Consider the following 22,500-nt stretch of genomic DNA (forward strand, 5'->3'; position numbering starts at 1 on the left):
GGGGGAGTGTTTGATGGGGGACAGTGTAGAGGGAGCTTTACTCTGTATCTAACCCCCCGTACTGTACCTATCCTGGGGAGTGTTTGATGGGGGACAGTGTAGAGGGAGCTTTACTCTGTATCTAACCACCCGTACTGTACCTGTCCCTGGGAGTGTTTGATGGGGACAGTGTAGAGGGAGCTTTACTCTGTATCTAACCCCCCTGTACTGTCCTGGGAGTGTTTGATGGGACAGTGTAGAGGGAGCTTTACTCTGTATCTAACCCCGTGCTGTACCTGTCCTGGGAGTGTTTGATGGGGGACAGTGTAGAGGGAGCTTTACTCTGTATTTAACCCCTTGGTCACTACCTCCGCGAAAAGCTGTTTCCCGTTTTTGAAGTTTTGCTCTCGCTCCCAGGCGCTCCTGCCCTGACCTCCCGGAATTTCAAAGAGGCGGATTTCGAGAAGGTTGTGGACTTCATCGACGAGGGGATTACCATCGCGTTGGAAGTGAAGAAAAACAGGGGTAAACGTCAGCGCCTCGGAGATGGTGGCCGGGGTGGGGTGGGGGGGTGGGGGGGGCGGAGGAGATCGACCGGAACGGTCCCGGGGTGGGAGACGAGGGGGTTCAGTCGATGCGGGGAGACTGGGAGAAGCTGGATTGTTCTTCCTCGGAGCAGAGAAGGTTAAGGGGAGACTTAATGGAGGCGTTAGGAATCAGGAGGGGGGTTTGGATAGAGTAGAGAGAGAGAGAGAGAGAGAGGGAGAAACTGTTTCCGGTGGCGGGGAGGGTCGGTAACCAGAGGAACACAGATGTAAGATAATCGGTAAAGGAACCAGAGGGGGGAGAGGAGGAGAATTTATTTTTAACGCGGGGAGTTGTTGTGATCTGGAACGCGCTGCCTGAAAGGGCGGTGGAAGCACATTCAATAGTAACTTTCAAAAGGGGGGGAATTGGATAAATACTGGAAGGGGGAAAGATTTGCAGGGATGTGAGGATTGGCGACTAATTGGATAGATCTTTCAAAGTGCTAGCACAGGCTCGATGGGCCGAATCGCCGCCTCCTGTGCTGTAAAGATTCGATGGTGAGGGCCGCAGGGTGATTGGGATGGGGCCGAGTTACTGATCCCCTTGTGTTGCTCCCTCAGGTGGGATGCTGAAGGATTTTAAGACGGCTCTGCTGGTGGACGAGGAGGTCAAGTCCAAGTTGTCGGAGCTCCGCGGGAGGGTCGAGGCGTTCGCCCGCTCCTTTCCCATGCCGGGGTTCCAGGACCACTGAGGGAGGCGGGTTTCCGCGGGACGGCCAGGGCGGGAGGACACGACTGCATCCGGACGCGGGCTGACCCGGTGTGTCCCCCGTTTTCCCCCCCCCCCCCCAACCCCATCGCGGCGGGCACACGCGCCTTCCCGGTTTGCCGTGCTCTTCCCATTCCTCGATCTCTCTCTCTCTTTCTCTCTCTCACACACACTCTCTCTCTCTCTCTCTCTTTTTCTCTCTCTCACACACACTCTCTCTCTCTCTCTCTCGGGCACGTGCGCGCTCTCTCTCTCACACACAGACTCTCACGCGCCTGCTCGCGCGCTCTCTCTCTCTCTCTCTCTCTCACACACAGACTCTCATGCTCTCTCTCTCTCTCTCTCTCTCTCTCTCTCACACACAGACTCTCTCTCTCTCTCTCTCTCTCTCGGGCACGTGCGCGCTCTCTCTCTCACACACAGATTCTCACGCGCTCTCTCTCTCTCTCTCTCTCTCTCACACACACACACACGTTCTGCCTCTCGTTCTGTGTTCTCCAAACGGCGGGACCTCGAAGATCGGTTATTCCCATTCGCCTTTTCGCTCCGTCTTCTCGGAATGAGCCCCAACGGTTCTGCAGCTGTTCTATGCAACCCGTGTACAAAAAGATAAATAAATAACTGACGTTATCCCACTGTGCCGTTTTATGTATCGAAGGGAGCGGGTTGTTGGGCCAACGGGGCTCGGGGACGGAATCGAGAGCGTGCAGTCCCGCTCCTCCCCGTGCTTGTTGCTCACGTGGTCATGGGCTGGTTTGGGATTGACCTGATCAGTTGAATGCAGGGTTTGGGTGGGGAGGGGTGGGGGAGGATGTGGCCCCCAATCTGAACCTCGGGGGTCCCTGTACCAATGGGGGGGGGGGGGGGCGGGAAGATTAGGTCCCAGAGGCAAAACTCAGAACACGTGCCCCGACGTTAGATCCTGCAGTCGGACAGCATGTTACTCAACAGTCCCGAGTGTGCTGAGAATTACGCTCACAACCAATTTAAGATCTCGCCGCAGGGCTCACCGATGCTTGCAAGAAGCTGCATATATTCATACGCAACGACCTATCCTCTTCAGGCGCAAGGAACGTGACCCGGCCTTTTTTTTTTGCATCTTTCTTGAATTAAACAAAAAAGAGTGGGTGGGAGGGCAGTAGTTCCCTGGAGCATTCTCCATGGCAACGCCTCGACCAGTCAGGGTCGACCTGCCAACCAATCAGCAGCCACCTTCTCATGTAGTGTAAAAGTGTTGCTCCCTTTGAAATTTGGCATTCTCATGTCTGTCCTGATGAGTGCAAGATGGAAAAGGTGGAAATGTCTCTCTCTTTCTCAGCAACACTCAACAAATCCCTCAGGTTAAAAACTTTTATTGCTGTTACATATTAAAAACTGGATTCTAAGTTCACAAAAAAGGATCCTAGAGGCTTTGCATAGTGTTGGGTTGGGAGGGTCGTGACACCAGAGACAGGAGGCGACTCGGACCGGAAGGGGTTACGCTAACCGCCACGATTTGGCCGTAGGGTCCCGGTTGGCACCTCCCGGCATCGTGGAATGACGGATCCGAGATCGGAAGCTTCTAGAAGTCTGGGCGGGTCTTTCTTCAGTTTGCTGTAATCAGTTTCAACAGCCAGGAACTGCCCGGTCGGTCGGTCGGTCGTGGGTGGGTGTTGGAAGGAAAATAGACAAGTGAGTGAACGCCGCGTACAGAGAAAACAAAACCGGGCTTTTGCGGCAAGGCCTCCGAAATTCCCCGAGGCTGCGAGACACGTGAAGCCTCCGCCGAACCCGAGGGCGAGTACAGAACACAGAACATAGAACAGTACAGTACAGTATCTAGCACATGTTGACAGTCTCTGCTTACCTTGTACTGGTGAGTGGGGCTCAGGTTGTTCCAGGGTTCTGGATTGTTCTTCCGGTCCCAGCTAGTGGGGGGGGGGGGGGTGGGGGGAGAACGCAACAAACACACATTCAGCATTCCTCTGTGTCTCGACACCCGTTGAAGCGCTCCCTCGATACCCGCCTCCGGAGACACTGACTCCTCGCTGGGGCGAGGGAATGGGCGTATTGGGCCAGGAGCTGGCGAGTCTTTCTGTATCAGCCATGGATAGTGCCCCCTCTACCTCCCGCCTCCAAAGTCTGACTACGGGGACTCGAGCGCCAAAAGCCAGGCCTGACCCTCCCCAGTGCCGAGGGAGTGCCGCCCTGGCGGAGGGTCCGTGCTGAGGGAGCGCCGCGCTGTCGGAGGGTCAGTACTGAGGGAGCGCCGCACTGTCGGAGGGTCAGTACCGAGGGAGCGCCGCACTGTCGGAGAGTCAGTACTGAGGGAGCGTCGCACTGTCGGAGGGTCAGTACTGAGGGAGCGTCGCACTGTCGGAGGGTCAGTACTGAGGGAGCGCCGCGCTGTCGGAGGGTCAGTACCGAGGGAGCGTCGCACTGTCGGAGGGTCAGTACTGAGGGAGCGCCGCGCTGTCGGAGGGTCAGTACCGAGGGAGCGCCGCACTGTCGGAGGGTCAGTACCGAGGGAGCGCCGCACTGTCGGAGGGTCAGTACTGAGGGAGCGCCGCTCTGTCGGAGGGTCAGTACTGAGGGAGCGCCGCGCTGTCGGAGGGTCAGTACTGAGGGAGCGCCGCACTGTCGGAGGCGCCGCCTTTCGGACGAGGCGTTAAACCGAGGGCCTCGTCCGCCCTCGCGGGCGGGTGTAAAAGACCCCCAGGGCCTCGTGGGATCCTGCTGTGCATGAATTGGCTGCCGCGTTTCCTGCGGCCGCCGGCAGAAGTAAAAAGCAAACGAGCTGTTCATGGGCTTCGAGACGCCCCCGAGGTGGGGGGGGGGGGGTGAAAGGCGCGGGTTGACTGCGCGTACGAGACAGTTTGCGACCTCCCTCCCCCGAGGATACGTACATGACATCAGGGTTGAATATTGCCAGACGCAGGAGGTAGAGTGAGGCAGTGCTGGATCCCAGACCGATGAAGAAAAAGAGAGGAATCAGCTTGGAGAGAAATTGAGAAGCAAAGTTAGTTTTCAATGCAATCGGGATCTTTTTCGTTCAGCCCTTCATTGCCTGTGCTAGCCCTTTGAAAGATCTATCCAATTCGTCCCCGCCCCCCACATCCCTGCAAATTTTCCCCCTTCCAGTATTTATCCAATTCCCACTTTCGAAAGTTACCATTGAATCTGCTTCCACCGCCCTTTCAGGCAGCGCGTTCCAGATCACAACAACTCCCCGCGTTAGCGAGCGATTCTTCAAATGACTCTTCGTGCTTCTTTTTTGCCCGTCGTACGACGGGGGCCGAGGCGTCGGCGTGAGGTGGAGGGGAGAGGGGGTTTTGTGCAGGCCGCTCACTGTCTCCCTCCCTTCCCTGTCGCCTCGGAGGGGGGAGGTTGCGTGTTTGCAACCCGCTCCAGTGCATAGGGTGGGGCGCTCCCTCGGCACTGACCCTCCGACAGTGCGGCGCTCCCTCAGTACTGACCCTCCGACAGCGCGGCACTCCCTCAGTACTGACCCTCCGACAGTGCGGCGCTCCCTCGGCACTGACCCTCCGACAGTGCGGCGCTCCCTCAGCACTGACCCTCCGACAGTGCGGCGCTCCCTCAGTACTGTCCCTCCGACAGTGCGGCGCTCCCTCAGTACTGACCCTCCGACAGTGCGGCGCTCCCTCAGTACTGACCCTCCGACAGTGCGGCGCTCCTCAGTACTGACCCTCCGACAGTGCGGCGCTCCCTCGGCACTGACCCTCCGACAGTGCGGCGCTCCCTCAGCACTGACCCTCTGACAGTGCGGCGCTCCCTCAGTACTGTCCCGAGGTGTCATCCTCTGGATGTGAGGGCAGCTTAACACCCTCCGAGATCTCCGCTCTCCTCCAATTCCGACCATTCACATATCCCTCTCCTCCGATTCCTTCACCTGCCTGGGGGTGGGGGGGGTCCGAACTCTGCAAATCCCTCCCTGGCCCTCCCTCCCTCTCTCCCTCTCACTCGCACAGTCTCTAATACCTCCTGACGTGACTGGGGTCAATTCTTTGTCTCGTTTGGCGATGTTTTCCTGTGTTAAAGGCTCTACATTATATTAATGCAAACTGGTTGTGAGTGAGACATTCTTCAGGGCCCCTGGGTGAGGGGTTGTGTGTGTGTGTGTGTGTGTGTGGGGCGGGGGGGGGGGGGGGGGGAGAGCTCCGCAAAGCCGGGTCGGAGAAAAGCCAGGGATTGAATGAAATCAGGAGGAACACGTCAGCATTTACAGAGAGGGGGAGGAGGTGATGCTTTAACAGGCTTGCACATCGCCGCTTAACGGACCCAACCTCAATCCAACGTTACGAGGCAGAGGGAGAAAGGAAAGGGGGGAAAGTGCGTCACCGGGAGATGTGGGGGGCTGAGGAGAGGCTGAGGTGTAAAGCTGGACAGGATGCAGAGAGGGAGGGAGGGAGAGAGAGAGAGAGGTCGCTGCAAGAGAGATTCCACATTCCCCACTTACTCCAGGGTGCCTCTTCGCCTGTTTCAACATCAGACGGAACATTGTCACTGCCCGGGTCGATCCTGCCTTCCGAGTAATTCACCAAGATCAGGCAGCTAGGGAGAAATGACGCCAGAAGGAGGGATTAGATTTTTATTTACAACAGCCACAAAGGAAGAGGGGGGGGGAGGAGAGGCAGTGCCTGCAAAATCCCACTGAGAATTAGACAGAGAGAGTAGTGTCTGTGTACTGCCAGAGAGAGAGAGAGAGAGAAAGAGATATGTCTGTAAACTCAGACAGAGAGAGAGAGATATGTCTGTAAACTCAGACAGAGAGAGAGAGATATGTCTGTAAACTCAGACAGAGAGAGAGAGATATGTCTGTAAACTCAGACAGAGAGAGAGAGATATGTCTGTAAACTCAGACAGAGAGAGAGAGATATGTCTGTAAACTCAGACAGAGAGAGAGAGATATGTCTGTAAACTCCGAGAGAGAGAGGGAGAGATATGTCTGTAAACTCCGAGAGAGAGAGGGAGAGATATGTCTGTAAACTCAGACAGAGAGAGAGAGAGAGATGTCTGTAAACTCAGACAGAGAGAGAGATATGTCTGTAAACTCAGACAGAGAGAGAGATATGTCTGTAAACTCAGACAGAGAGAGAGAGATATGTCTGTAAACTCAGACAGAGAGAGAGAGATATGTCTGTAAACACAGACAGAGAGAGAGAGATATGTCTGTAAACACAGACAGAGAGAGAGAGATATGTCTGTAAACACAGACAGAGAGAGAGAGATATGTCTGTAAACTCAGACAGAGAGAGAGAGATATGTCTGTAAACTCAGACAGAGAGAGAGAGATATGTCTGTAAACACAGACAGAGAGAGAGAGATTAGTCTGTAAACTCAGACAGAGAGAGAGAGATTAGTCTGTAAACTCAGACAGAGAGAGAGAGATATGTCTGTAAACTCAGACAGAGAGAGAGAGATATGTCTGTAAACTCAGACAGAGAGAGAGAGATATGTCTGTAAACTCAGACAGAGAGAGAGAGATATGTCTGTAAACTCAGACAGAGAGAGAGAGATATGTCTGTAAACTCAGACAGAGAGAGAGAGATATGTCTGTAAACTCAGACAGAGAGAGAGAGATATGTCTGTAAACTCAGACAGAGAGAGAGATATATGTCTGTAAACTCAGACAGAGAGAGAGAGATATGTCTGTAAACTCAGACAGAGAGAGAGAGATATGTCTGTAAACTCAGACAGAGAGAGAGAGATATGTCTGTAAACTCAGACAGAGAGAGAGAGAGATTAGTCAGTAAACTCAGACAGAGAGAGAGAGAGATGTCTGTAAACTCAGACAGAGAGAGAGAGATTAGTCTGTAAACTCAGACAGAGTGAGAGAGATATGTCTGTAAACTCAGACAGAGAGAGAGAGAGATATGTCTGTAAACTCAGAGATAGAGAGAGAGAGAGATATGTATGTAAACTCAGACAGAGAGAGAGAGATATGTCTGTAAACTCAGACAGAGAGAGAGAGAGATATGTCTGTAAACTCAGACAGAGAGAGAGATTAGTCTGTAAACTCAGACAGAGTGAGAGAGATATGTCTGTAAACTCAGACAGAGAGAGAGAGAGAGATATGTCTGTAAACTCAGACAGAGAGAGAGAGATATGTCTGTAAACTCAGACAGAGAGAGAGAGATATGTCTATAAACTCAGACAGAGAGAGAAAGATATGTCTGTAAACTCAGACAGAGAGAGAGAGATATGTCTGTAAACTCAGACAGAGAGAGAGAGATATGTCTGTAAACACAGACAGAGAGAGAGAGATATGTCTGTAAACTCAGACAGAGAGAGAGAGATATGTCTGTAAACTCAGACAGAGAGAGAGAGATATGTCTGTAAACTCAGACAGAGAGAGAGAGATATGTCTGTAAACTCAGACAGAGAGAGAGAGATATGTCTGTAAACTCAGACAGAGAGAGAGAGATATGTCTGTAAACTCAGACAGAGAGAGAGAGATATGTCTGTAAACTCAGACAGAGAGAGAGAGATATGTCTGTAAACTCAGACAGAGAGAGAGAGATATGTCTGTAAACTCAGACAGAGAGAGAGAGATATGTCTGTAAACTCAGACAGAGAGAGAGAGATATGTCTGTAAACTCAGACAGAGAGAGAGAGATATGTCTGTAAACTCAGACAGAGAGAGAGAGATATGTCTGTAAACTCAGACAGAGAGAGAGAGATATGTCTGTAAACTCAGACAGAGAGAGAGAGATATGTCTGTAAACACAGACAGAGAGAGAGAGATATGTCTGTAAACTCAGACAGAGAGAGAGAGATATGTCTGTAAACTCAGACAGAGAGAGAGAGATATGTCTGTAAACTCAGACAGAGAGAGAGAGATATGTCTGTAAACACAGACAGAGAGAGAGAGATATGTCTGTAAACTCAGACAGAGAGAGAGAGATATGTCTGTAAACTCAGACAGAGAGAGAGAGAGAGATATGTCTGTAAACTCAGACAGAGAGAGAGAGAGATAGTCTGTAAACTCAGACAGAGAGAGAGATATGTCTGTAAACTCAGACAGAGAGAGAGAGATATGTCTGTAAACTCAGACAGAGAGAGAGAGATATGTCTGTAAACTCAGACAGAGAGAGAGAGAGATATGTCTGTAAACTCAGACAGAGAGAGAGAGATATGTCTGTAAACTCAGACAGAGAGAGAGAGATATGTCTGTAAACTCAGACAGAGAGAGAGAGATATGTCTGTAAACTCAGACAGAGAGAGAGAGATATGTCTGTAAACTCAGACAGAGAGAGAGAGATATGTCTGTAAACACAGACAGAGAGAGAGAGATATGTCTGTAAACTCAGACAGAGAGAGAGAGATATGTCTGTAAACTCAGACAGAGAGAGAGAGATATGTCTGTAAACTCAGACAGAGAGAGAGAGATATGTCTGTAAACTCAGACAGAGAGAGAGAGATATGTCTGTAAACTCAGACAGAGAGAGAGAGATATGTCTGTAAACTCAGACAGAGAGAGAGAGATATGTCTGTAAACTCAGACAGAGAGAGAGAGATATGTCTGTAAACTCAGACAGAGAGAGAGAGATATGTCTGTAAACTCAGACAGAGAGAGAGAGATATGTCTGTAAACTCAGACAGAGAGAGAGAGATATGTCTGTAAACTCAGACAGAGAGAGAGAGATATGTCTGTAAACTCAGACAGAGAGAGAGATATGTCTGTAAACTCAGACAGAGAGAGAGAGATATGTCTGTAAACTCAGACAGAGAGAGAGAGATATGTCTGTAAACTCAGACAGAGAGAGAGAGATATGTCTGTAAACTCAGACAGAGAGAGAGAGATATGTCTGTAAACACAGACAGAGAGAGAGAGATATGTCTGTAAACTCAGACAGAGAGAGAGAGATATGTCTGTAAACTCAGACAGAGAGAGAGAGATATGTCTGTAAACTCAGACAGAGAGAGAGAGATATGTCTGTAAACTCAGACAGAGAGAGAGAGATTATGTCTGTAAACTCAGACAGAGAGAGAGAGATATGTCTGTAAACTCAGACAGAGAGAGAGAGAGATATGTCTGTAAACTCAGACAGAGAGAGAGAGATATGTCTGTAAACTCAGACAGAGAGAGAGAGATATGTCTGTAAACTCAGACAGAGAGAGAGAGATATGTCTGTAAACTCAGACAGAGAGAGAGAGATATGTCTGTAAACTCAGACAGAGAGAGAGAGATATGTCTGTAAACTCAGACAGAGAGAGAGAGATATGTCTGTAAACTCAGACAGAGAGAGAGAGATATGTCTGTAAACTCAGACAGAGAGAGAGAGATATGTCTGTAAACTCAGACAGAGAGAGAGAGATATGTCTGTAAACTCAGACAGAGAGAGAGAGATATGTCTGTAAACTCAGACAGAGAGAGAGAGATATGTCTGTAAACTCAGACAGAGAGAGAGAGATATGTCTGTAAACTCAGACAGAGAGAGAGAGATATGTCTGTAAACTCAGACAGAGAGAGAGAGATATGTCTGTAAACTCAGACAGAGAGAGAGAGATATGTCTGTAAACTCAGACAGAGAGAGAGAGATATGTCTGTAAACTCAGACAGAGAGAGAGAGATATGTCTGTAAACTCAGACAGAGAGAGAGAGATATGTCTGTAAACTCAGACAGAGAGAGAGAGATATGTCTGTAAACACAGACAGAGAGAGAGAGATATGTCTGTAAACTCAGACAGAGAGAGAGAGATATGTCTGTAAACTCAGACAGAGAGAGAGAGATATGTCTGTAAACTCAGACAGAGAGAGAGAGATATGTCTGTAAACACAGACAGAGAGAGAGAGATATGTCTGTAAACTCAGACAGAGAGAGAGAGATATGTCTGTAAACTCAGACAGAGAGAGAGAGAGAGATATGTCTGTAAACTCAGACAGAGAGAGAGAGAGATTAGTCAGTAAACTCAGACAGAGAGAGAGATATGTCTGTAAACTCAGACAGAGAGAGAGAGATATGTCTGTAAACTCAGACAGAGTGAGAGAGATATGTCTGTAAACTCAGACAGAGAGAGAGAGAGATATGTCTGTAAACTCAGACAGAGAGAGAGAGATATGTCTGTAAACTCAGACAGAGTGAGAGAGATATGTCTGTAAACTCAGACAGAGAGAGAGAGAGATGTCTGTAAACTCAGACAGAGAGAGAGAGATATGTCTGTAAACTCAGACAGAGAGAGAGAGATATGTCTGTAAACACAGACAGAGAGAGAGAGATATGTCTGTAAACACAGACAGAGAGAGAGAGATATGTCTGTAAACTCAGACAGAGAGAGAGAGATATGTCTGTAAACTCAGACAGAGAGAGACAGAGATTAGTCTGTAAACTCAGACAGAGAGAGAGAGATATGTCTGTAAACTCAGACAGAGAGAGAGAGATATGTCTGTAAACTCAGACAGAGAGAGAGAGATATGTCTGTAAACTCAGACAGAGAGAGAGAGATATGTCTGTAAGCACAGACAGAGAGAGAGAGATATGTCTGTAAACACAGACAGAGAGAGAGAGATATGTCTGTAAACTCAGACAGAGAGAGAGAGATATGTCTGTAAACTCAGACAGAGAGAGAGAGATATGTCTGTAAACTCAGACAGAGAGAGAGATATGTCTGTAAACTCAGACAGAGAGAGAGATATGTCTGTAAACTCAGACAGAGAGAGAGATATGTCTGTAAACTCAGACAGAGAGAGAGAGATATGTCTGTAAACTCAGACAGAGAGAGAGAGATATGTCTGTAAACACAGACAGAGAGAGAGAGATATGTCTGTAAACACAGACAGAGAGAGAGAGATATGTCTGTAAACACAGACAGAGAGAGAGAGATATGTCTGTAAACTCAGACAGAGAGAGAGAGATATGTCTGTAAACTCAGACAGAGAGAGAGAGATATGTCTGTAAACACAGACAGAGAGAGAGAGATTAGTCTGTAAACTCAGACAGAGAGAGAGAGATTAGTCTGTAAACTCAGACAGAGAGAGAGAGATATGTCTGTAAACTCAGACAGAGAGAGAGAGATATGTCTGTAAACTCAGACAGAGAGAGAGAGATATGTCTGTAAACTCAGACAGAGAGAGAGAGATATGTCTGTAAACTCAGACAGAGAGAGAGAGATATGTCTGTAAACTCAGACAGAGAGAGAGAGATATGTCTGTAAACTCAGACAGAGAGAGAGAGATATGTCTGTAAACTCAGACAGAGAGAGAGAGAGATTAGTCAGTAAACTCAGACAGAGAGAGAGAGATATGTCTGTAAACTCAGACAGAGAGAGAGAGATTAGTCTGTAAACTCAGACAGAGTGAGAGAGATATGTCTGTAAACTCAGACAGAGAGAGAGAGAGATATGTCTGTAAACTCAGAGATAGAGAGAGAGAGAGATATGTATGTAAACTCAGACAGAGAGAGAGAGATATGTCTGTAAACTCAGACAGAGAGAGAGAGAGATATGTCTGTAAACTCAGACAGAGAGAGAGAGATTAGTCTGTAAACTCAGACAGAGTGAGAGAGATATGTCTGTAAACTCAGACAGAGAGAGAGAGAGATATGTCTGTAAACTCAGACAGAGAGAGAGAGAGAGATATGTCTGTAAACTCAGACAGAGAGAGAGAGATATGTCTATAAACTCAGACAGAGAGAGAAAGATATGTCTGTAAACTCAGACAGAGAGAGAGAGATATGTCTGTAAACTCAGACAGAGAGAGAGAGATATGTCTGTAAACACAGACAGAGAGAGAGAGATATGTCTGTAAACTCAGACAGAGAGAGAGAGATATGTCTGTAAACTCAGACAGAGAGAGAGAGATATGTCTGTAAACTCAGACAGAGAGAGAGAGATATGTCTGTAAACTCAGACAGAGAGAGAGAGATATGTCTGTAAACTCAGACAGAGAGAGAGAGATATGTCTGTAAACTCAGACAGAGAGAGAGAGATATGTCTGTAAACTCAGACAGAGAGAGAGAGATATGTCTGTAAACTCAGACAGAGAGAGAGAGATATGTCTGTAAACTCAGACAGAGAGAGAGAGATATGTCTGTAAACTCAGACAGAGAGAGAGAGATATGTCTGTAAACTCAGACAGAGAGAGAGATATGTCTGTAAACTCAGACAGAGAGAGAGAGATATGTCTGTAAACTCAGACAGAGAGAGAGAGATATGTCTGTAAACTCAGACAGAGAGAGAGAGATATGTCTGTAAACTCAGACAGAGAGAGAGAGATATGTCTGTAAACACAGACAGAGAGAGAGAGATATGTCTGTAAACTCAGACAGAGAGAGAGAGATATGTCTGTAAACTCAGACAGAGAGAGAGAGATATGTCTGTAAACTCAGACAGAGAGAGAGAGATATGTCTGTAAACACAGACAGAGAGAGAGAGATATGTCTGTAAACTCAGACAGAGAGAGAGAGAGAGATATGTCTGTAAACTCAGACAGAGAGAGAGAGATATGTCTGTAAACTCAGACAGAGAGAGAGAGATATGTCTGTAAACTCAGACAGAGAGAGAGAGAGAGATATGTCAGTAAACTCAGACAGAGAGAGAGATATGTCTGTAAACTCAGACAGAGAGAGAGAGATATGTCTGTAAACTCAGACAGAGTGAGAGAGATATGTCTGTAAACTCAGACAGAGAGAGAGAGAGATATGTCTGTAAACACAGACAGAGAGAGAGAGATATGTCTGTAAACTCAGACAGAGAGAGAGAGAGAGATATGTCAGTAAACTCAGACAGAGAGAGAGATATGTCTGTAAACTCAGACAGAGAGAGAGAGATATGTCTGTAAACTCAGACAGAGTGAGAGAGATATGTCTGTAAACTCAGACAGAGAGAGAGAGAGATATGTCTGTAAACTCAGACAGAGAGAGAGAGATATGTCTGTAAACTCAGACAGAGTGAGAGAGATATGTCTGTAAACTCAGACAGAGAGAGAGAGAGATATGTCTGTAAACTCAGACAGAGAGAGAGAGATATGTCTGTAAACTCAGACAGAGAGAGAGAGATATGTCTTTAAACTCAGACAGAGAGAGAGAGATATGTCTGTAAACTCAGACAGAGTGAGAGAGATATGTCTGTAAACTCAGACAGAGAGAGAGAGAGATATGTCTGTAAACTCAGACAGAGAGAGAGAGATATGTCTGTAAACTCAGACAGAGAGAGAGAGATATGTCTGTAAACTCAGACAGAGAGAGAGAGATATGTCTGTAAACTCAGACAGAGTGAGAGAGATATGTCTGTAAACTCAGACAGAGAGAGAGAGATATGTCTGTAAACTCAGACAGAGTGAGAGAGATATGTCTGTAAACTCAGACAGAGAGAGAGAGAGATATGTCTGTAAACTCAGACAGAGAGAGAGAGATATGTCTGTAAACTCAGACAGAGTGAGAGAGATATGTCTGTAAACTCAGACAGAGAGAGAGAGATATGTCTGTAAACTCAGACAGAGTGAGAGAGATATGTCTGTAAACTCAGACAGAGAGAGAGAGAGATATGTCTGTAAACTCAGACAGAGAGAGAGAGAGATATGTCTGTAAACTCAGACAGAGAGAGAGAGATATGTCTGTAAACTCAGACAGAGAGAGAGAGATATGTCTGTAAACTCAGACAGAGAGAGAGAGATATGTCTGTAAACTCAGACAGAGAGAGAGAGACAGAGATTAGTCTGTAAACTCAGAGAGAGAGAGACAGAGATTAGTCTGTAAACTCAGACAGACACAGAGAGAGAGACAGAAATTAGACTGTAAACTCAGACAGAGAGAGACAGAGATTAGTGTGTAAACTCAGAGAGAGAGAGAAACAGAAATTAGTCTGTAAACTCAGAGAGAGAGAGAGACAGAAATTAGTCTGTAAACTCAGACAGAGAGAGAGAGAGACAGAGATTAGTCTGTAAACTCAGACAGACAGAGAGAGAGACAGACAGAAATTAGTCTGTAAACTCAGACAGAGAGAGAGAGAGACAGAGATTAGTCTGTAAACTCAGACAGAGAGAGAGAGAGACAGAGATTAGTCTGTAAACTCAGACAGACAGAGAGAGAGAGACAGAGATTAGTCTGTAAACTCAGACAGAGAGAGAGAGAGACAGAGATTAGTCTGTAAACTCAGACAGACAGAGAGAGAGAGACAGAGATTAGTCTGTAAACTCAGACAGACAGAGAGAGAGAGACAGAGATTAGTCTGTAAACTCAGACAGAGAGAGAGAGACAGAGATTAGTCTGTAAACTCAGACAGACAGAGAGAGAGAGACAGAAATTAGTCTGTAAACTCAGACAGACAGACAGAGAGAGAGAGACAGAGATTAGTCTGTAAACTCAGACAGACAGAGAGAGAGAGAGAGACAGAGATTAGTCTGCAAACTCAGAGAGAGAGAGAGAGACAGAGATTAGTCTGTAAACTCAGACAGACAGAGAGAGAGAGACAGAGATTAGTCTGTAAACTCAGAGAGAGAGAGAGAGAGAGAGACGGAGATTAGTCTGTAAACTCAGACAGAGAGAGAGAGAGACAGAGATTAGTCTGTAAACTCAGAGAGAGAGAGAGACAGAGATTAGTCTGTAAACTCAGACAGACAGAGAGAGAGAGACAGAAATTAGTCTGTAAACTCAGACAGACAGAGAGAGAGAGAGAGACAGAGATTAGTCTGTCATCTCAGACAGACAGAGGGAGAGAGAGACAGAGATTAGTCTGTAAACTCAGACAGACAGAGAGAGAGAGACAGAGATTAGTCTGTAAACTCAGAGAGAGAGAGAGAGAGAGAGAGAGAGAGACAGAGATTAGTCTGTAAACTCAGACAGACAGAGAGAGAGAGACAGAGATTAGTCTGTAAACTCAGAGAGAGAGAGAGACAGAGATTAGTCTGTAAACTCAGACAGAGAGAGAGACAGAGATTAGTCTGTAAACTCAGACAGAGAGAGAGAGAGAGAGAGATGAGTCTGTAAACTCAGACAGAGAGAGAGACAGAGATTAGTCTGTAAACTCAGACAGAGAGAGAGAGACAGAGATTAGTCTGTAAACTCAGACAGGGAGAGAGACAGAGATTAGTCTGTAAACTCAGACAGAGAGAGAGAGAGACAGAGATTAGTCTGTAAACTCAGACAGAGAGAGAGACAGAGATTAGTCTGTAAACTCAGACAGAGAGAGAGAGACAGAGATTAGTCTGTAAACTCAGACAGAGAGAGAGAGAGAGACAGAGATTAGTCTGTAAACTCAGACAGACAGAGAGAGAGAGAGAGACAGAGATTAGTCTGTAAACTCAGACAGAGAGAGAGAGAGAGAGACAGAGATTAGTCTGTAAACTCAGACAGAGAGAGAGAGAGAGAGACAGAGATTAGTCTGTAAACTCAGACAGACAGAGAGAGAGAGACAGAGATTAGTCTGTAAACTCAGACAGACAGAGCGAGAGAGAGAGACAGAGATTAGTCTGTAAACACAGACAGACAGAGAGAGAGACAGAGATTAGTCTGTAAACTCAGACAGACAGAGAGAGAGAGAGACAGAGATTAGTCTGTAAACTCAGACAGAGAGAGAGAGAGAGAGAGACAGAGATTAGTCTGTAAACTCAGACAGAGAGAGAGAGAGAGACAGAAATTAGTCTGTAAACTCAGACAGACAGAGAGAGAGACAGAGATTAGTCTGTAAACTCAGACAGACAGAGAGAGAGAGAGACAGAGATTAGTCTGTAAACTCAGACAGACAGAGAGAGAGATTCAGAGATTAGTCTGTAAACTCAGACAGACAGGGAGAGAGACAGAGATTAGTCTGTAAACTCAGACAGAGAGAGAGAGAGAGACAGAGATTAGTCTGTAAACTCAGACAGAGAGAGAGAGAGAGACAGAGATTAGTCTGTAAACACAGACAGAGAGAGAGAGACAGAGATTAGTCTGTAAACTCAGACAGACAGAGAGAGAGAGAGAGAGACAGAGATTAGTCTGTAAACTCAGACAGAGAGAGAGAGAGAGAGACAGAAATTAGCCTGTAAACTCAGACAGAGAGAGAGAAAGACAGAGATTAGTCTGTAAACTCAGACAGAGAGAGAGAGAGACAGAAATTAGTCTGTAAACTCAGACAGACAGAGAGAGAGACAGAGATTAGTCTGTAAACTCAGACAGAGAGAGAGAGACAGAGATTAGTCTGTAAACACAGACAGAGAGAGAGAGACAGAGATTAGTCTGTAAACTCAGACAGACACAGAGAGAGAGAGAGACAGAGATTAGTCTGTAAACTCAGACAGACAGAGAGAGAGAGACAGAGATTAGTCTGTAAACTCAGACAGAGAGAGAGAGAGAGACAGAGATTAGTCTGTAAACTCAGACAGACAGAGAGAGAGAGACAGAGATTAGTCTGTAAACTCAGACAGACAGAGAGAGAGAGAGAGACAGAAATTAGTCTGTAAACTCAGACAGACAGAGAGAGAGAGAGACAGAGATTAGTCTGTAAACTCAGACAGACAGAGAGAGAGAGACAGAAATTAGTCTGTAAACTCAGACAGACAGAGAGAGAGACAGAGATTAGTCTGTAAACTCAGACAGAGAGAGAGAGAGAGACAGAGATTAGTCTGTAAACACAGACAGAGAGAGACAGAGATTAGTCTGTAAACTCAGACAGACAGAGAGAGAGAGAGAGACAGAGATTAGTCTGTAAACTCAGACAGAGAGAGAGAGAGAGACAGAAATTAGTCTGTAAACTCAGACAGACAGAGAGAGAGAGAGACAGAGATTAGTATGTAAACTCAGACAGACAGAGAGAGAGAGACAGAAATTAGTCTGTAAACTCAGACAGACAGAGAGAGAGAGAGACAGAGATTAGTCTGTAAACTCAGACAGAGAGAGAGAGACAGAGATTAGTCTGTAAACTCAGACAGAGAGAGAGAGAGAGAGAGACAGAGATTAGTCTGTAAACTCAGAGACAGAGTGAGAACAAAGAACAAAGAACAGTACAGCACAGGAACAGGCCATTCGACCCTCCAAGCCTGTGCCGATCTTGATGCCTGCCTAAACTAACACCTTCTGCACTTCCGGGGTCCATATCCCTCTATTCCCATCCTATTCATGTATTTGTCAAGATGTCTCTTAAACGTCTCTATCGTATCTGCTTCCACCACCTCCCCCGGCAACAATTTCCAGGCACTCACCACCCTCTGTGTAAAGAACTTGCCTCGCACATCCCCTCTAAACTTTGCCCCTCGCACCTTAAACCTATGTCCCCTAGTAACTGACTCTTCCACCCTGGGAAAAAGCTTCTGACTATCCACTCTGTCCATGCTGCTCATAACTTTGTAAACCTCTATCATGTCGCCCCTCCACCTCTGTCATTCCAGTGAAAACAATCTGAGTTTATCCAACCTCTCCTCATAGCTAATGCCCTCCAGTCCAGACAACATCCTGGTAAACCTCCTCTGTACCCTCTCCAAAGCCTCCACGTCCTTCTGGTAGTGTGGCGACCAGAATTGCACGCAATATTCTAAGTGCGGCCTAATTAAGGTTCTGTACAGCTGCAACATGACTTGCCAATTTTTATACTCTATGTCCCGACCAATGAAGGCAAGCATGCCGTATGCCTTCTTGACTACCTTATCCACCTGCGTTGCCACTTTCAGTGACCTGTGGACCTGTACGCCCAGATCTCTCTGCCTGTCAATACTCCTAAGGGTTCTGCCATTTACTGTATACCTCCCACCTGCATTAGACCTTCCAAAATGCATTACCTCACATTTGTCCGGATTAAACTCCATCTGTCATTTCTCCGCCCAAGTCTCCAACCGATCTATATCCTGCTGTATCCTCTGACAATCCTCATCATTATCCGCAACTCCACCAACCTTTGTGTCGTCCGCAAACTTACTAATCAGACCAGCTACATTTTCCTCCAAATCATTTATATATACTACAAACAGCAAAGATCCCAGCACTGATCCCTGCGGAACACCACTAGTCACATCCCTCCATTCAGAAAAACACCCATCCACTGATACCCTCTGTCTTCTATGACCGAGCCAGTTCTGTATCCGTCTTGCCAGCTCACCTCTGATCCCGTGTGACTTCACCTTTTGTCCCAGTCTGCCATGAGAGACCTTGTCAAAGGCTTTACTAAAGTCCATATAGATAACATCCACTGCCCTTCCTTCATCAATCATCTTCGTCACTTCCTCAAAAAACTCAATCAAATTAGTAAGACACGACCTCCCCTTCACAAAACCATGCTGTCTCTCGCTAATAAGTCCATATGTTTCCAAAGGAGAGTAAATCCTGTCCTGAAGAATCCTCTACCACTGATTTCCCTACCACTGACGTAAGGCTCACCGGCCTATCATTTCCTGGATTATCCTTGCCACCCTTCTTAAACAAAGGAACAACATTGGCTATTTTCCAGTCCTCTGGGACCTCACCTGTAGCCAATGAGGATTCAAAGATTTCTGTCAAGGCCCCAGAAATTTCTTCCCTTGCCTCCCTCAGTATTCTGGGGTAGATCCCATCAGGCCCTGGGGACTTATCTACCTTAATGCTTTGCAAGACGCCCAACACCTCCTCCTTTTTGATAATGAGATGACTGAGACTATCTGCACTCCCTTCCCTCGGCTCATCATCCACCAAGTCCTTCTCTTTGGTGAATACTGATGCAAAGTACTCATTTAGCACCTCGCCCATTTCCTCTGGCTCCACGTAGATTCCCTTCTCTGTCCTTGAGTGGGCCAACCCTTTCCCTGGATACCCTCTTGCTCTTTATATACATATAAACTCAGACAGACAGAGAGAGAGAGATTAGTCTGTAAACTCAGAGAGAGAGATTAGTCTGTAAACTCAGAGAGAGAGATTAGTCTGCAAACTCAGACAGAGAGAGAGATTAGTCTGTAAACTCAGACAGAGAGAGAGAGAGATCCAAAGGATCATCCTCTGCCATTTTCGCCACCTCCAGCGTGATGCCACTACCAGTCGCATCTTCCCCTCCCTTCCCCGTCAGCATTCCGAAGGGATCGTTCCCTCCGCGACACCCTGGTCCACTCCTCCATTACCCCCACCACCTCGTCCCCGTCCCAGGGCACCTTCCCCTGCAATCGCAGGAGGTGTAATACCTGCCCATTTACCTCCCCTCTCCTCACTATCCAAGGCCCCAAACACTCCTTTCAGGTGAAGCAGCGATTTACTTGTACTTCTTTCAATGTAGTATACTGTATTCGCTGCTCACAGTGTGGTCTCCTCTACATTGGGGAGACCAAGCGCAGACTGGGTGACCGTTTCGCGGAACATCTCCGCTCTGTCCGCAAGCAGGACCCTGAGCTTCCGGTTGCTTGCCATTTCAACACTCCCCCCTGCTCTCATGCTCACATCTCTGTCCTGGGATTGCTGCAGTGTTCCAGTGAACATCAACGCAAGCTCGAGGAACAGCATCTCATCTACCGATTAGGCACACTACAGCCTGCCGGACTGAACATTGAGTTCAATAATTTCAGAGCATGACAGCCCCCCACTTTACTTTCATTTTTAGTTATTTTTTCTTCCTTTTTTTTTACATTCTTTTTTACATTTTTTACAATCTTTTTTTGCATTTATTTCATTTCATCTTAGTTTGTTCAGTTTGCTTACCCACTGTTTTTTTCAGGGTTTTTTTCAGGTTTGCACTTGCTGCTGTTCAATATTCAGTGTATTAACACCTAATCTGTACTAATGCTTTGTCTTTCAACACACCATTAACATATTGTTTGCCTTTGCTCCCTGACCTTTAGGTCAGCTATGTGGCCTGGTCCAATCTGCACCTTCTCCTTTGTTATCTCTTTCCCCACCCCCACCTCACTTGTTTATAATCTGTGACTTTTCTAATATTTGTCAGTTCCGAAGAAGGGTCACTGACCCGAAACGTTAACTCTGCTTCTCTTTCCACAGATGCTGCCAGACCTGCTGAGTGATTCCAGTATTTCTGGTTTTTGTTTCAGATTTCCAGCATCCGCAGTATTTTGCTTTTATTATGAGAGAGAGAGAGGTTAGTCTGTAAAACCAGACAGAGAGAGAGAGAAAGAGAGATTAGTCTGTAAACTCAGAGAGAGAGATTAGTCTGTAAACTTCGACAGACAGAGAGAGAGAGAGATTAGTCTGTAAACTCAGAGAGAGAGATTAGTCTGTAAACTCAGAGAGAGAGATTAGTCTGTAAACTCAGACAGAGAGAGAGATTAGTCTGTAAACTCAGACAGAGAGAGATTAGTCTGTAAACTCAGACAGAGAGAGATTAGTCTGTAAACTCAGACAGAGAGAGATTAGTCTGTAAACTCAGACAGAGAGAGATTAGTCTGTAAACTTCGACAGAGAGAGATTAGTCTGTAAACTTCGACAGACAGAGAGAGAGAGAGATTAGTCTGTAAACTCAGAGAGAGATTAGTCTGTAAACCTCAACAGACAGAGAGAGAGAGAGAGATTAGTCTGTAAACTCAGAGAGAGAGATTAGTCTGTAAACTCAGACAGAGAGAGATTAGCCTGTAAACTTCGACAGACAGAGAGAGAGAGAGAGATTACAGTCTGCAAACTCAGAGAGAGACATACGGAGAGACAGAGAGAGAGAGAGATTACAGTCTGTAAACTCAGAGAAACATGCGGAGAGACAGAGAGAGATTACAGTCTGTAAACTCAGACAGAGAGAGTCAGTGAGATAATAGTCTGTAAACTAACAGAGACAGACAGACACACACACAGATTATAGGCTGTAAACTCAGAGGAACAGAGAGAGAGACACACACACATAGAGAGAGACACACACACATAGAGAGAGACACAGAGATAGAGAGATTATAGTGTAAACTCTCAGACAGTGAAACAGAGAGAGGGAGAGAGAGAGAAACTATAGTCTAAACTCAGAGAGAGAGATTTAATCTGCAAACTCACAGACAGACAGAGAGTGTGAGTGTCTGCAAACTCCCAGGGAGTTCCTGCCTGCTCTCCAGTTTAATTTCACTCCCCCTTAGTTCCAGATCTGATCCTGATTCTTTTTGTCCAGGCAGAGAGCTCAGCTGCCCTCGTGGAACAACAAAGAGAGTGCTACCCATTCAAATCCTTACTTCTCTAAAACTTCTCGAAAAACTTTTCCCCAGTCTGTTTGCGGTTCTCGGTGGTCTGCTGTTACTTTGCTGGAAGTTAAGATCCCTACTTTATTAGACCGCAAACATCCATAATCGGATTTGCTAATACAATTTCAGATTGTTACCAAAGTAAATTTAAAACTAATGGGATTTTCTTTCATCAACTTAATTTGAAATTTATAGGTTTAAAAACTTGAAATTGTTTTCCACACACTTCATTTGAGACTGCTGTGTCTAATAATTAAATTTATACCAGGAAAGAGATTAGAGATAACATTTAAAAATAACTATTTAATTTGAGGTTTCAAATTAAGTATCAAATATAAAATTATATATAAAGAATCAGATTATAAATTACATTTCACAACATGTATCACTCTCCCATTCGAAACAAAATCTGAATTTATACAAAGTCTCAAATTTTATGAAAATGATATATGTATGGAATGGAAATGTAGAAAACCTGAATTGTTAATTCAGATAGCACCAGAGGGATGAGGGGCTTCAGTTCATGTGGAGAGACTGGGAGAAGCTGGGATTGTTCTTCCTCGGAGCACAGAAGGTTAAGGGGGAGATTTAATGGAGGCGTTCGGAATCAGGAGGGGGTTTTGGATGGAGAGAGAGAGAGAGAGAGAGAGATAAACATGCCCTGCTTGCTTCGTTTTTAAACACAACACCCATCTACCATCTCTACCGTTGAGTGCACGGGTCCCAACCTCCTACGGGTGAACCGGGGTAGGCTGTTCGACTGCCGGAGGCGTCGTAGGTATGCCCCCATCACCCTGATATCCAAGCTTTGTGTGAGGTTAATGGTCGGGTGAATGAACAGTCGGAGGGTCAGTGCTGAGGGAGCGCCGCACTGTCGGAGGGTCAGTACTGAGGGAGCGCCGCACTGTCGGAGGGTCAGTACTGAGGGAGCGCCGCACTGTCGGAGAGTCAGTACTGAGGGAGCGCCGCACTGTCGGAGGGTCAGTACTGAGGGAGCGCCGCACTGTCGGAGGGTCAGTACTGAGGGAGCGCCGCACTGTCGGAGGGTCAGTACTGAGGGAGCGCCGCACTGTCGGAGGGTCAGTACTGAGGGAGCGCCGCACTGTCAGAGGGTCAGTACTGAGGGAGCGCCGCGCTGTCGGAGGGTCAGTGCTGAGGGAGCGCCGCACTGTCGGAGGGTCGGTGTCGTC

At 46.6% G+C, this 22,500-nt stretch overlaps 1 protein-coding gene and 1 long non-coding RNA gene across 2 annotated transcripts; one reads left to right on the forward strand and one right to left on the reverse strand.

Moving 5' to 3' along the window:
- The first annotated feature begins 399 nt into the window (after positions 1-399).
- LOC137362473 (uncharacterized) lies at positions 400-1,905 on the forward strand. Its single transcript, XR_010972506.1, has 2 exons — positions 400-504; positions 1,128-1,905. It is a non-coding gene; the product is annotated as an uncharacterized lncRNA (long non-coding RNA).
- A 706-nt stretch (positions 1,906-2,611) lies between these two features.
- LOC137362471 (cytochrome c oxidase subunit NDUFA4-like) lies at positions 2,612-5,851 on the reverse strand. The gene is made up of 4 exons (XM_068026849.1): positions 5,732-5,851; positions 4,161-4,249; positions 3,122-3,182; positions 2,612-2,894 (listed from the first exon to the last, which is right to left on the reverse strand). Exons 1-4 carry the CDS (start codon positions 5,771-5,773, stop codon positions 2,757-2,759), a joined length of 330 nt encoding a protein of 109 aa, XP_067882950.1. The 5' UTR covers positions 5,774-5,851; the 3' UTR covers positions 2,612-2,756.
- Positions 5,852-22,500: the final 16,649 nt, after the last annotated feature.

Source organism: Heterodontus francisci, unplaced genomic scaffold, assembly GCF_036365525.1.
Source record: "Heterodontus francisci isolate sHetFra1 unplaced genomic scaffold, sHetFra1.hap1 HAP1_SCAFFOLD_1748, whole genome shotgun sequence".
In the NCBI taxonomy this organism is placed as follows: domain Eukaryota; kingdom Metazoa; phylum Chordata; class Chondrichthyes; order Heterodontiformes; family Heterodontidae; genus Heterodontus; species Heterodontus francisci.